Here is a 15,483-nt window from a genome sequence, read left to right on the forward strand (position 1 = left end):
CCCTGTGTGTGTGTTTGTGCTTGCGCTCAGCTGCACCGAGGCAAGCACGCCCAGCGGGGGAGGCAGCAGAAGTCGCCTGCAACTGACGGTTCCCTGGGACATCTTGCTCTCATTTGATAAAATAACAAGCTGCACATATTAAATATATTTTCTTAAAACCTGTGTCTGAAGTTTTGGTTGACCGAGGTCACAGTAGTGTTTTGCTTTCAGTTACCTTCACTGAAATATTTTTCCTAGTTCCAAAGTTATATTTTCTCCTGATGACAAATTTGAATGCTAAATGTGTTCCAGGGGAAAAAGACCAAAGACTATGACATATTTCCTTCCTGAGGGGTTTTATTTCAGAAGTGGAAGACTATATTTCTAGGGGTAATTACAACTGGAAACTCTTAAAAATTCTAGTTGCGAGCCCTAGATTTGGTGCTACCGTTTTATGGTGATGCTTTCCCCGCGTTGGCTCGGGTGATAACTCTGCCCCTTGCTGTTTGGTTTTAGACGTTAATGAATGTCTGGATCCAACCACGTGTATCAGTGGGAACTGTGTCAACACCCCAGGCAGCTATACCTGTGATTGTCCACCCGATTTTGAGCTGAATCCAACTCGAGTTGGCTGTGTTGGTAAGAGCTTAAAAACTTTTCAGAGAAGCATACTGTTTGCTATTTTTAAAGCAACATTGAACGTTGCGTTCTCAAATTTTAAAAAAGTAATCGTATAAGAATTTAAACATTTCCTAAATATGGTTTATACTTTCAGGTCCTTTTCTCTAGGTAAATTCCCAGTAGATGTGTTTGGGCACTTTTTAGTTTCTTAGTAAATTACGGTTATTAAACAGTTTTTTGGAAGTGGGTTTGAATTTTCAACCCTTACGTAGAAAGAATTTGCCTGACGCTTTTTTGTTTGTATATGGTAAATAGATACCCGCTCTGGAAATTGCTATTTGGATGTTCGACCTCGAGGAGACAATGGAGATACAGCCTGTAGCAATGAAATTGGAGTTGGTGTTTCCAAGGCTTCCTGCTGCTGTTCTCTGGGTAAAGCCTGGGGTACTCCTTGTGAGCTGTGCCCTGCTGTGAACACATGTAAGTGGACATCCTCCTATTTATTATTATTATTCCAGCTCAGTCCAGTTCTCCTTTCTAGCTCCAGAGAATAGAAGCCACAGAGGGAGGGAGCTGCCACTGGTCTCTACTCTTTAATCAGGGAGGGGAGATCAGTCCTTCCAGCCCTGTTGAAGAATCCCACTCCCAATTTGTGAGTCAGAACATGTCCCCAGTTGGCTTGCACTAAAAGGTCAAGTAGGGCAGGCAACATCTCATTTCTGTCTGAGTGAACAGAAGATAGCAGTATTTTAAAGAAGATTTTCCAGGCTAGGTTACTTATATTAGGACACATTGATCTCTCCTCTTGTCATCTGTTGGCTAGTCTTAGAAGCTCTAGGACAGATGGGAGTTTCCCTGGGTGAAAAAGAAGCAATTAACTAAGCAAATATGAAATGGAAAATCATTCCATTCTTATGGTATGACTTGAAAGAAAGCTTTAGAGTGTGACTTTAAGGACATAATGTCTTCTAAAAACATAAAAGGCTTTCCTTTTTCTAAGTGGATGCTGTATTACGATTTAGAGTCAGATGTAGCTTCTGGGGCAAAGGTCACTGGCTGCTGCTTACAGGGTATATTGGGATAGGTATTGATTCTTTCCTTGCTGAAGGGTCACTTATTTACTTTTTCTGAAATTATTTGTTGAGTACCTAGAGGACGTACTTTGTGTGTGCAGAGGTGATAATTTATGGATAATTGGATGGCTAATTCTAGTCTAATGGGTAGTTCCTGCCTTCCAGGAGTGTACAGTCTAGCAAAATATGACCTAAACATAAGAGCTGTAATTCAACGTAGACCTCAGTAAGGGAAGAAAGAAGAGCAGACTCAGTGCCGTGAGTGGGAGAAAGAGCACACCTGGTTCCAGTTAGGACTGTGTCACTCGCCACCCATGTAACTTTGGAGTCAGCAAGCCTGTTTCCTCATTCATAATATGCCTCATAGGATTAAATGAAATCACTCATGTAAAACACTCAGCACAAGGATGGATGCTTGGCAGGCACCTCCTTCTCTCCTTTATTCAGAAAGGGAAGTCAGTTGTGATTGGCAGTGTGTGGTGATAACTTGGTGCATTTTTTAATTGGGGCGTGAAGGAAGGGTGTGTGACATGAAAGAGGGGACTTAAAAAGAGTGGATGATTGCAGGAAGGGGAGAGAAAAATAAAAGAGGAGGGAGGATAGTTTATTTCACTGATGTTGAAAGAATCAAAGCAAGATGGTTAGGTGGGGTGCAGGGGGAGTCAGTTCTATTGAGTAACAATGATTAGCCAAGCAATAGAGGTCCACCCCACCTCAAACTGGATCAGAGCTAGAACTGGAATACATACACATATACACTTATGCATATATACATATAATTTCAGAAACCGAAGAGGGGGATTATCAGATTTGGAAAGACCATGATCATTATGAAAGAACTGATTCTTACAGATGCTTGCCAGGATGACACAGCAGATTCAGGTCATTCGTATCCATGTGTTCCTGTATGGATCACACTGCCGGTGCATGGCACTGAAAGAAATGTTTTCGAGTGAAATACTTGGATGACAGCATTCATGGAGGGAATCAAAGGACACTGTAAAAAGTTGGTTTTGGAAACCAGGGGAATTAGTGTTGCCATCAGTAGAAACAGAGGGGCAAGAAAACTCTCTAGTCATTAAGGAGAGAAGTGGGATGGGAACCAAGAAAGAACAGCTTTTCCTAAGGCTCTGTTTGGAAAGGGTTTTGGAGACAAGCTGATTAACAATATTAAGGGAAGTTGTGATTCCCAGGAAATAAGACTGAACAAAACATAAAAATGGAGGAGATGGTTGCAAAATAAAAAGGGAAAGAAAAATCTTTAAAAAGAAATAATGATGGAGATAGAGAATAAAATAGTTCATAAGAACATAAGAGATAGAGAATAAAATAGTTCATAAGAACATAAGACCAGAGAGTGGGCGGAAGGTTCAGAGACTGAGGACAGTAGCCTTACATTTGGCACACATAGAAAAAGCCATTTGAAAGGAGAAGTATATACAAAGATGTTAACCTGCTTCAGGTGAGTGGGGTAACTGCCCAAGATGCCTGAAAATGAATATTTTAAGATGGATGTGTCCGTTTTTCTCTTGAGGATACTATTTCTAGAAATTTTAGATTCAGAAGAACTCAGTCTGATCTTTTTGTTGTTGTTTCCATAGCTGAGTACAAAATTCTTTGTCCTGGAGGAGAAGGTTTTCGACCCAACCCTATCACGGTTATATTGGAAGGTAATTCTGTTTCGCTTATCTGAAAGTGCGCACCTCTGGAACTTCCTCGGTTTTCTTTACAATGCTGTCGTTGTCATTTTGATAGATATCGACGAGTGCCAGGAGCTCCCAGGGCTGTGCCAAGGCGGGAAATGTATCAACACCTTTGGCAGTTTCCAGTGCCGCTGTCCGACGGGCTACTACCTGAATGAAGACACCCGCGTGTGTGATGGTAAGTGGCCCTTTTAGGATGACAGGTTCTTTCGGACATTAAGAACTGACCTCGAAACACGGCATGCAGTTAGTCGCCAGGGAAACTGAGACTCTAGCAATGCAGCACAGTAGTCGAAGTGCGAACGTGGCCAGGAAACGATGCCACACGTGGCGGCTCGCGCTCATGTTAGTGACAGAACATCATGTCCAATGCACCCTAAATCGCCCTCTTTTTTTTTTTTTTTTTTTTTTTTTTTTTGAGAGAAATGGTGTTTTGTTATCTTGAGCCATAGTCCTGTTTATGCCTGCAGAGTTTTCCATGCTTTTCAGAAAAGCCATTTTTATTGGAGTAGCACAGGTCTCATTTCAGTGGCTTCTATATTCTGGACAGCTCTGGGCTCTTTTTCTTGTCCTTTACCACTAATCATTTGTACTAAGCATTTAAATGAGCTTCTCTTTGGAGGCAGCCCCTTTGGTTTTATGATGCAAGTGATGACTCCTGTTCATCCTGTGTTACTGGGAAGGTGGAGACTATCGACCACTGTTAGCTTTCAGAGCACGTGGACCGTTGACCAGCGTGGGGAAATGGTTTTCATCTATATACAGGGGTCACACAACGGATTTGGGAGGAGAAGACCTCCCTGTGTCCTGGAGGGGAAATATTCCTCTGCTCCTCCAAAAGGCTTATTAGGTGATCTCGGCAGTGACAACCTTGTTGAGTATTAGTCAGTACACATGACACATCTTAAGACCCATGGAGTTAACAAAAATTAGAATCAGCCCCTGTGTTTGAAAATGGGGGAGGAGGCGTGACATACCTACTTCTGTGCTGTCTTACCAGTGCAGATTCATGAAGCCAGTTTTTGATGGCTTCAGGATATATCATATCCTTCCTGAGATTTTGTGAACATATGAAGTACCTAGCTATCTTCCTGAAAGATACTTGAGAATTATAATTTCTCCACATTACCATCACTGCACGTGTTTGAGGATGTTTTGGACTCGTTTATTAAGAACTCATGTCAGAAGGTAAAATTTCCTTTTCTAAAACTCCTCTCCTGAAAATGCACACATTAGCACAGACTAAGGACACTGATGAATGAAACATCCATGTTCCTTATCCAGGTTGCGAAGTGCCCTGTGGATTTTCTCCAAGACCATCAACATTTATATTGACCCTGAGTACCAGACCATTCCAAAAGTGAAATTTCCATATTCACATACCACTTTCTCTTTGGATTATAGATGTGAATGAATGTGAAACTCCCGGAATCTGTGGTCCAGGGACATGTTATAACACCGTGGGCAACTACACCTGTATTTGCCCTCCAGACTACATGCAAGTGAATGGGGGGAATAATTGCATGGGTAAGTCCTAGCTTTTCTTTATCGTGCATGTTTGGTCCTCATCTGCAGAGAGAAAAAGAGCTTCCGAGCCAGCAGTTAGTCCTCAGCATTACGTTACTCGTAAGAGCGAGTACTGCCACCCTTTCACTGAGAGAGCCTCCTCTCCTGTAAAGCGTAAGCTGGGCCTTTTCTCACCACCTCGTGTGGGTGGTTGGGAGTTTTCTTTAAAATGTAATGTTGGAAAATCCCAAACAAAGGTTTAATAGTACTTCTTTTGTTTGACTTTGGGTGTATCTTTATACAACTATATTTACAGCACTGACCTACAGTATTAAAACATCATGAGTCGGAAATGAGAAAATCACTGCCAAATAGCAGTGGAGAATTGTTACTAGGAGACTGGGTGGAGAGTCACGTAAAGTTTATTAACACCGCAGCTACATAATGACTAAGTTCTGTGGCACAAAACAACAGGGAATATATTTCTCAAAGTCCTTTTTCTTGTAGCAGCATAGGACGACGGAGAGCTGTGTGAGAACAGGCTTTTCCTGCCCTGATTGAAGTCAAGTTACAGTACACTTCAAAAGAGATTCACTCCTTAAGTATCCCCTTAGAATCTCCCTGTCGTGATTTCCCCATGGCATCACCAGTCCCTTAACTTCCTCCTTTCTTCTAGATATGAGGAGAAGCTTGTGCTACAGGAACTATTACGCTGACAACCAGACCTGCGACGGAGAACTGTTGTTCAATATGACCAAGAAGATGTGCTGTTGTTCCTACAACATTGGCCGGGCCTGGAATAAGCCCTGTGAACAGTGTCCCATCCCAAGCACAGGTGAGTTTTAGTTTCACCGTTACCAGAAAGATAGCTCGGTACATTACCCACAAATTGTTGGGGAAATGAATCTCAGCAAGGGAAGAAAAGGGTGCATCGTTGATCTTCATAAGAAAAGATTAGCTCACAAGGGCAAATAGTTAAATTCACAGTTGATCTTAGTACTTGCAGGTGAAAACTGAGTCACAGAATATGCTTTCTAATTTATACCCAGGTTCACTCACCAGACGCATAGACTCAGTATATCACAAAAATATAAACGTTGTTACCATTGTTATGGAGTCTGCCATATAACTAAAAGTCTGGAAACGTTGGGCAAAGCAGTATGACAAATAAGTAAACCATAGTCCTATCAATTTTACTTATTTATAACTAATCTTGTTCCAGAAAGAATTCAAGGTGGCCCACAAAGATGCAAATGTAAAATAAGAAGGCCTAATGCAAATGGAAAGCAAGGGTAAGAAACTCAGAGCAAGGAACAAGGGTAATACACAAGATCCAAGCTGGGAATTCCTACACACTTGCCAGCAACGAGCAATAACTTGGGCTGTAAACCTTCTAGCAGCTCATATAGAGAGAGAGATGTGATCGAATCTAAGAGTCTCAATGACCACAAAGTAAAATCAACACTAAAGAAAAGCAGAAAAGATCAACTCCTTGATATTGAGATCTTAGAGAAATTTCTTCTTATATCCTCATACAGAAAAATCCAAATAATGTTACCTGTTTGGAAAAAAAAAGTCTAACTTACATCTTAGCAGTAAATGAAGCAAAAACTTTGGTGCAGTGTTCTTATACGGTAGATGATATATGTCCTATATATCGTGATGACATCATTTACTAATGATGATCTAGATTATCTTCATGATTTAGATTGAATGAACTACCATGCAGAGTATTGATCTGAGAATTGTGTGGTACCTACTCCATTCCCCACAGTGATATGTAAAATCCTAAACCTATTGTCTGATGCTACCTGACAGTGCCTAAAACAGAAGATTCTTTTTTAGTAAAATATACCATTTCATCCATTGTTTACTCTGGAAATAGTGTAATAACCATTGCTTAGAATTACGAGTTGTCTCCACTCTGCAAGATGTTGTTAGACCAGGGGCTGGCAAACAAGAGCCCATATAGGCCACATCCAGCCCTCCTCCTATTTTTGTATGGCCCACAAGCTAAAAATAATTTTGACATTTTTAAATGGTTGGAAAAAAAGTCAAAGGAATGATATATCATGACCTGAAAATTTTATGAACTTCAAATTTTAGTAAATAAAATTTTACTAGAATTCAGCCCCACTAATTTATTTACATATTATCTATGGTTGCTTTGGTGAAATAGTTGAGTAGTTTTAACAGAGACTGCACAGCTTGCAAAACCTAAAATATTTACTTTTTAGCCCTCTAAGAAAAAATTTGCTGACCCCTGATCTTGACCAGTGGCCTTCAAATCTTTTGATCGTACATACCTATCGTTAAAAAACCTGGAGGTTACACGCACTTGCTGTGTGTATTTACAAGTAAATGTGTATATGTCTCTATATATTTGTTTTCAATTATATTGAGAAATGCCTTGATTATTTTCACAAACTGTTCTATTATAAAATATACACAAAATTAATTTTAAAATTGGATTTTACAAAGATAGACATCCTAGTATTTTCTTTTTTACCTTGATGGATCATTGTACATTCCCCTGCAGACCACTTTGGAGATCTCTGATAAAGACTATCATTTACTTTCAGAAATATCTGTCTGAGTTTTAAGAGTCTGCATACTCTTAATATAACATGCAAGGTTTCGTCTTCATGTTGAATATTGGCCAAATCCAGGCATGGCTGTTCATTAGCTATGCAGTCTGCACACAGTTTAGGAGTCCCTGAAATTTGTCCGGATGGTCAGTGGAGCTGGCGTGACACTTGTTGGAAGTGGACCCTAACTCCTTTTTTTATAAGGAAATAAAAGCACTACGAAAAGAACATGTTACATTTTGATTAAAATACTTTTGGAAACCTTTTAGTAATTTTCAGTAGGTTTGACCCATAAGGCAATGGCCTTCTTGAGCTTAAATTGATACCATGCTATACTGGTTACACTCATGATCTGCGATTACAGAATCGCAGAGTTAAACGGGACCACAGACGACATTTAGTGCATCCTTTATTATCAACTTTGATGAATTCAGGTGAAGGAGAGAAAGATAAAGGGTCGGGGGGGAGGGAGTGAGAGAGAACAAGAGAGCTGCATCAAAAGAAATCCAGCTCCAAAACTTGAAGTAATGAGGTAAGTTGGTTGTTTGACGTGAATTAGTCATTAATAGACCTCCTATCAAGAACTTAGCTAGATTTGCCATAGTCTCCCCCAGTCTGTCGAGGAAATGGCTTTTGTATACATTCATTAAATCCTAGATCCCTTAATGCAGAGTGGAAAGAGGCACTCATGCCAGTGCCTGGGTTCAGAGCTGAACAACATCCTTATATAGAAACCCAGATTCCTACAGGCAGGATCATACAAATGAGTGGCATATGATATAGAGACCTCTGCTTCTGCCTCATTATTACATCAACATGAGGTCACTTTTCCTTCAGTGCTTGTCTTAAGGAGAAGTTTACACCATCTGTAGGAATTTTCAGGTTAATTTTTTATTTTAAATTTTTCAAAATACAGGTAAATACCTTTCAAGAATGTATACAAAGTAATTTTGTTCAGCCTAATTATTGCTCTCTGCTGACCCCTATTCCCACCCCGCTCACCCCACCTTCGTTCAATCACTGCAGATGAATTTGCTACACTCTGTGGAAGTCAAAGGCCAGGCTTCGTCATCGACATTTACACTGGTTTACCTGTTGGTGAGTTATGATGCCTTTGTTGGAACTTTTTGTCTCTGCCTTTGTGTTAAGAAAAGGAAGTACACACTGTTATTTTCTCAGTTTGCTTTTTCTTTCTTAGAAGGAACAAATTAAACAGTGCCATTTAGCTTTATTGAGACTCTGATTCTTAGTTTGAAACAAACAGTACAGACACCCTGTGTAGCTCCACCTAATTGGCAGCAGCGTTTGTCGGTCATGATTAAGGGGACTGGAAAGCTTTTCACAGAATTACAATCAAGCTTAGTTAAACCAACCCTAGGCATCAACAAAGAGAGATTCTGGGAGTAGGGCCAGTTGACGTTTGATTTGACTATAATTCCCAATCCTTCCATCTGACTGAGACCTGAGTTTAATATGACTGTTCATACCAATACTTATGTGTAGGTGGATCAATTTTATCTCACATAGAATCTCCTCAGGTCATCTGCTTTGGGATTTTTAGATGTGAAGTTAAAAAAAAAAAAAAAAAAAATCTTTCCAATCTGAGGCCCTGTCTGGTAACTGGAGCAGAGACCGCTGCAGTGCTAGTGAAGCTTACGCAAGATTCAGAAGTATTGCACGGCGTTCAGCCAATGGAAGTGATGCCTTTGTGGTTTAAAACCAAATAACATAAAAGGAGATGGAAAGCTATTGCATTCTCAGAGTCTTTCCCCAGTGTGATTTCTATGGATCCTTAGATGCCCCTCTTAATTCTGAGCAGTTGTGTCTAGTAGCAAACATCACCACTTTGTCTGTTCCACCTTATTCCTAATAAGTAAACTGAAATCCACATCAGCCTTTCCAATGACCTTGTTTAAGAAAACAAGGGTCTGGTCCAGCAATCAGCCTGGCTCTCTTAGTGCCAAATACATATGGCTCCGTAGTCAACGTCCAAAGAAACTTCATGATTTGGAAAGAAAACCTGTTAAATGGCATTGGCCTGAAACGCCCGGCTCTAGCTGCTTTGTTTTTCCCCTTCCCAAAACAGATCTTTTCATCTCCTTAGAATCTCTGATCTGAGGATAAGTGGTCTTTAATAGTAGAATCCATCGTTCTCTGTGGATGGACCAGGCGTGTACCCCAGCAAGGCCTACCTTCTAATGTTGGTAGCAGGCAGAGACTCAAAACAGCATTAACATCATCCACTAATAAAACTGGAAAGGCTTCAGACATCATCTAGTCCACATCAGCTAGGCCTTGCCTTACAGTTGAGGGGACAGAGGCCTAGACAGGGGAGGGGACTCAGCTGAGGTCACCTGGCTAATTAGTAACAGAGCTGAGACCAGAATCCAGTCCCGACTCACAGCTTGCTTTGCCTCTAGCTCTTGAAAACTGGAAATGTGATAGTTAGCAGTATACTTATTGTTAGCAAATTCCAGCATGACAAAATATTTAGATGACTGAGAAACTTTGTTTTATTTAAGCTTTATACTCTTCTTCTGAAAGGTCTGAAGATTGTTGGCATATAGAACCCATTCGTGTGGGGTTAAAACTATAGCAAGTTTATTAATCTTGTCTTTAAACATAAACTTTTCCAAGTTGACGTTCCAATGGAATCCAGACAGGAAAAGAAAATATAATTTTTAATATATGCTTTTGCTCTTTTATGCCTAACAATGGCTAGAAATTTGACCCAGCCTGTTATTGTTAAACTTGAAAATACATCTCTTATATTTAAAACAAGTGAATGTGAACATAACATTTCATGTTTTAACCCGTACGTGGTTCAAGGATGTCTGAATTTTTTTTCTTTTTGCTGCTACTGCATAGTTGTGATATATCTTTGCCTAACTTTTTAAGAACATGAATGACAAATGTGTGAAAAATCTAAAACATAATGACTTGTTGTATTCAAAATGGAAATATACCCCTTGATATTCTAAGCTGGTTTTTTTCCATTAAAGAGATCAATTTGTCTTCACACAAAATCAGGCCCTTTAGAAAAAGGTCCAACATAAATCCATGTCCTGTCGAATTTCTCCTTTAAAACAGATTGGCTTTAGGGTGTGATTCTTCTGAAAGCTCTTGTGAGTTCCACTTAAGTCTATAGCCATCTTCTTACAACTTATGCAAACAAAGTATCTTGCAGAGGCTCCGGACTATGATATGTAAAGGAAAGTATCTCGACAACAATAACAGAAACCTAATGGATTGGAAAGACCAAAGCTTTACATTCCCTCCCTGCTTCTGAAGTGTTTTGTGAAACTCTGCCAGAGGGCTGGTAGAGGGGCCCTCTGGGATAACAAGCACTTCGCTAATGGTTTTGAGAAGACTGTTTGACTGTGGAAAAGCCTACGGGAGACAGGACAGCCTGTTGGCGGATTCCTGGTATCGAATCCCAACTCTGCCTCCTGTTGGCTGTACGGTCTTTGGCAAGTTCCACGCTCTGACTTCCTTAGTTCCATCGTCTGCATCATGGTGACGGTCAGAGCACCCAGAGGCCATCTCATAGGGAGGCCCTGATGATTTGGTAACTGAATTCAGGTTAAATGCTTGAGAAATATACCAGGCACATAGCAAGGGAGACACTACTGTTACTGTCGCTGTTACCGTTATTATCCTAGAGGACGCTGAATGGTCAGGAGTTCAGAGTGGGTCAAACAGCAAGTGGACCCACCAGGCTGGTGAGGAGACCAGACTTGCCCACATGGCTCCCTCACCAGCTGGCCAGCCGGCTTTAGCAGCCTGGGTCCTGGCTCTGCTCTCACTCCCACTTTGGTCCTGTTTTAATGCTCACCAACCCCACGTCCAGGTACTGGTTCTTAATTGAATACATTTTAATTGGCACTTAACATTTGTCAGACCGTGTACCAGGGGCCGGTAACACCGTAGCGTAGAAGCCAGCCCCGGTGCCTGGGCTTGGGAAGCCACAGTCTACTGTGACAGTCCTTCCTTGGTGCCTGCTCTCTCTCCATGGTCAGCTCAGGCCCAGCTTACATCCCCAGACCTGACTTACCTCCATTCAAAAGCCATGTGAAGGAGAAAGGGGGTGTTGAAGTGGAATTTGGAAGATCCGAGCTGGCCGTGACCATGGGCTCCTCCTCTGTTCCTCACCAGCTCTCCTCTCCCGTTCTAGACGAACACCACCACACACTTGGGGTAGAGAGACCACTTTCTCTTGGCAGTCACTTTTATTCTGCTCATCTGGTGCACAGGGCCCGGTGGGTACAAAGACGGCTCCTACCTGGACAAAGCCGATGTTATAAAACAAAACCAGAAAAACAGTCAGTCAGTCAGTCAGACACATGAGCGTCTGACAAGCAGTCTAGTTATCTCAGTTTGCTCTTCACTGACGTCCCCGCTTCCATCACCACCCCAGCACACATGCACACACGCAAGCACATACACACACATACACACGCACTTTCTCTTCTTTGGCTTTAGACCTTACATAGAATGAATTAGAAGCAGCTGACTCTCCATTCCAGTTTACCCTGCAGAGGGACCACATGCCGTTCCGTCACTCATACGTACCTGCTCTGTTTCTAGATATCGATGAATGTCGGGAGATCCCAGGGGTCTGTGAAAATGGCGTGTGTATCAACATGGTTGGCAGCTTCCGATGTGAATGTCCAGTGGGCTTCTTCTATAATGACAAGTTGCTGGTTTGTGAAGGTAAGAGAGGCTGTCGCTATGTCACATCCAGAAATGAGCCAACCGATGAGCTGCATACCCACACACACACACATGTGGCCAAGTTCACAACATTGGAATTTCAGAAATCCATCTAACTCCAGCAGTACTGAAGGGCAACATGTGGATCGACAGACATTTCATGTAAAAATTCCCTAACACGCAGCGGGAAAAGCAGGATGTCCATTCCCCAGCCCTCTCTCCCCACGCACACAATGTATTAGATTTCCCAGCTGATACGGAAAAGCCTTGAGATCCCGGGTGTGTCCAATAGATGGCTATTGTTTCACACTGCTTGAAAGTGAGCATGAGTGGTGGGCAGTCGTCTTGAGCTGAACCTCAAAATCAGTGTTCTCTTCCAAACGGAGCCTTTGCTCCTCCCAAGTGAAAACAAGGTTAATGCAAATATTTCAAATGCATGAGAGAATCCCAAATGGCAAGAACAGCAAATTCGATTTTATATGAAGAATGTTGGCATGAGTGCAAATGGTACTTTTTTCATTTTCAAATTACCTCCGCTTGCCATGTGTTTGTGCTGTGATTCTGCGCATTCCTTACCGCACTTCATATTTTTCCGACATCTGGGGAAGATAGTGTTCTTTTACATTTTAGTAAAAGGGACGTTACTGGTTATTAAATATACCATGGGCCCTAGGACAGCTAGAATAATTTTCTATTTAATACTTAGAGTCTCTAGCAGAGTTTTTGTTCACGTTAGAGCATGTATTAGCGCACATAGCTCAACATTTTAATATTTAAAAATCTTTTTCTCCTAAACTGGGGACAACTTATAGACCATGAGTCAAGTTACAGCCCCAAGCGCATGCTTGTTAAATTCTCCTCACCAGGCTTTCTGTTCCTGTGGCCAAGTTGGCCCACGTCCCTTCCTCTGCCTGCTCTGCGGGGGAGTGGGAACAGGGTGACAGCCATTCCTAACCTTCCTAAGGAGACAGTCATTTCGGGCTTTGGTTCGGGCCCTGGGCTTCAGGTCATCAAGGATCAGGTGTGGGGAGGAGGCATGATGTGGGAATGGAGAAGAAAGCCCACAGCAGGTGACCTTATAGTGCGAGAGGCGGCTGCCTGCTCATAGCCACCGTATTCCACCTGTCGTACGTGCGTCAGGATGTCTGCCGCCTTCTGTGGCATCTCCCCTTCTCTTCCATTCAGAGCTGGTTACTTGACCCAGGTGCCTCTTTGGCACTTATATCTGCTGAAGCAGCAGCCGTTGGCCAGAAACCAGAGGTAAGGCCATCCAGGACCACCACGTCAACCTAGACCTTGCTACACACATGAGACTGAAAACCTACAGCTGCACCAGTGTAAGGCACTTTGCTGTCAGGGTAGCATTCAGTGGATATGGAGATTACAAAGCACTCCAGCTTTTGGTTTCCGTTTCGTAGGATATCCATCTTCAGGGTGAATGTTTAATCCAGGGTCCGCTGCTTCCCAGCACACTCTTAGCTCGCAGAATCAGAAAAGGAAGGTTGGTTTAGTACGTGCCTCAGCCAGGCTGAAATTGGAATGGATTCCAGAAGTGATTTAGGGAGCATCCATGCGTCTGCCCTCCCCAAGTATGTATATCATCAGATGGTAGGCATCTGATGCATTACAGAAATGCTTGTCTGTGACACCGACTGGCTTCTCCAACTACGCAAGGTACCCTCTGTGTTTCTGTACACCCTTAATTAAGAGCAGGGCAGGCCTGGTGGTGAGGTGCTGCTGGGTCCTGGGTCCACTGTAACCCAAGGCAGGCAAATTCTGCTTCTGTATCTGTTGTACAGAGAGGCACACCCCGGATGAGATGGAAACTCCCACTGACTGCCAATAGCACTGAGGTTTTCCCACCACAAAAGCACACACCTAGGAGGCCTTGGTTGATGTATTTGCCGCCCCCTTGTGGGAACTTCTTTGGCTGAGCCGACTTCTGCATGAAACCCCGGTACTGGTGCTGAGCTGACTCCCCACCTGTGTTACAGGCTATTTATTCCCTTTACTGGATTTAGACTGAATTAGAATGTTTCATAAGAGCAGGGGAAGGGAATATGTATTTTGCCCCACGCTATAGCCTGGACTGTGCAGTAACTTTTGCAATGCCATGAATTTGAACTGTATTAGGTAGCTGTTAAATTTTTTAAAAGATAGACAAACAACTCCCTGAGCATAGTCAAAGCCCTGGAGCACACAATATCCATTTTATTCTTTCCTTTGATAGTGAGCGTTTGGTTATTTTCAGTGGTTTTATGTGCAGTCTCTCATGTTAAGTCTCCTTGACTTGACTGCCATGTGGCAGAAATTTAAGCAAGAGCCTGTGCAGCCCTGCAGTTCAAAGCACTGTCTGTAGACCAGGAGTACCAGCATCACTTGGGAGCTTAATGGAAGCACAGAATCTCAAGCCTCTCCCCAGACACGCTGAATCAGATATGCCTTTCAAAAAAATCCTAAGTGATTCATATGCTCATTCAGGTTTGAGATGCTCTGCTCTGCAGACCTCACAACCTTCCAGACAAAAGCAACCCAACTGAATCCTAAAACCCCCAGGCTTTGAGCAAATACAAGATTTCCTAGGATATTGGTCTATACCCGTATCAAGTCCTGGCCCTTGAAGCTGAGTTCCACAACTTTTTCTAGACATTAGCAGCGTTAGAACCCATATGTGGTGATAAATCAAGTATTTGCATTTCTGAAAAATATTTGTAAAACAGAAAAATTAGAAAACAAAATTTCCATCTTCCGTGGTTTGTTCAGTAGAACCGATCAAAACAAGAAAATATAAATCCATGTTGTGTGAGAGGCTTCATCAACTTGACACCAGATTCTGCCCTCCCTGTAATTCAGTTCTCTCCTGCTTGTAGATATCGACGAGTGTCAGAACGGCCCGGTGTGCCAGCGCAACGCGGAGTGCATCAACACTGCGGGCAGCTACCGCTGCGACTGCAAGCCCGGCTACCGCTTCACCTCCACAGGGCAGTGCAATGGCAAGTAGTCCCCACCGCCCAGCGCCCACCCGACGGGCCAGCCCCATTGAGCTGCAGATACCTGGATTTCTTTGGGATGGTTAGGTTGAAGAATACATGACTTCTGAGTTGTAGTAACTAAACTGGGAAAAGGGAAAACTGTTGAAATGTCTTCACACTTAGCTCTTTTCTCCCTTTGGAGGTGTGACGTTTCCAAATTTGCCTCTCTGCTGCCCTGCTGCAAACACCCACTCCCACAAATGCGCGCGCGCGTGTGCGCGCACACACACACACACACACACACACACACACACACACACACACACAC

At 42.6% G+C, this 15,483-nt stretch overlaps 1 protein-coding gene across 1 annotated transcript in view; it reads left to right on the plus strand.

The window, feature by feature from the left end:
* Window positions 1–15,483, plus strand: part of FBN1 (fibrillin 1) — a 252,366-nt gene that overhangs the window by 182,260 nt on the left and 54,623 nt on the right. Inside the window, exons 36-44 of the mRNA XM_029237630.1 lie at window positions 496–618; window positions 916–1,080; window positions 3,275–3,343; window positions 3,429–3,554; window positions 4,781–4,903; window positions 5,559–5,717; window positions 8,497–8,568; window positions 12,058–12,183; window positions 15,054–15,176. Coding sequence (XP_029093463.1) covers window positions 496–618; window positions 916–1,080; window positions 3,275–3,343; window positions 3,429–3,554; window positions 4,781–4,903; window positions 5,559–5,717; window positions 8,497–8,568; window positions 12,058–12,183; window positions 15,054–15,176 — 1,086 coding nt within the window. The remainder of the gene's footprint in view (window positions 1–495; window positions 619–915; window positions 1,081–3,274; window positions 3,344–3,428; window positions 3,555–4,780; window positions 4,904–5,558; window positions 5,718–8,496; window positions 8,569–12,057; window positions 12,184–15,053; window positions 15,177–15,483) is intronic.

This window comes from Monodon monoceros, unplaced genomic scaffold (assembly GCF_005190385.1).
Source record: "Monodon monoceros isolate NGI ecotype Baffin Bay Population unplaced genomic scaffold, NGI_Narwhal_1 Super_Scaffold_21, whole genome shotgun sequence".
Classification (NCBI taxonomy): domain Eukaryota; kingdom Metazoa; phylum Chordata; class Mammalia; order Artiodactyla; family Monodontidae; genus Monodon; species Monodon monoceros.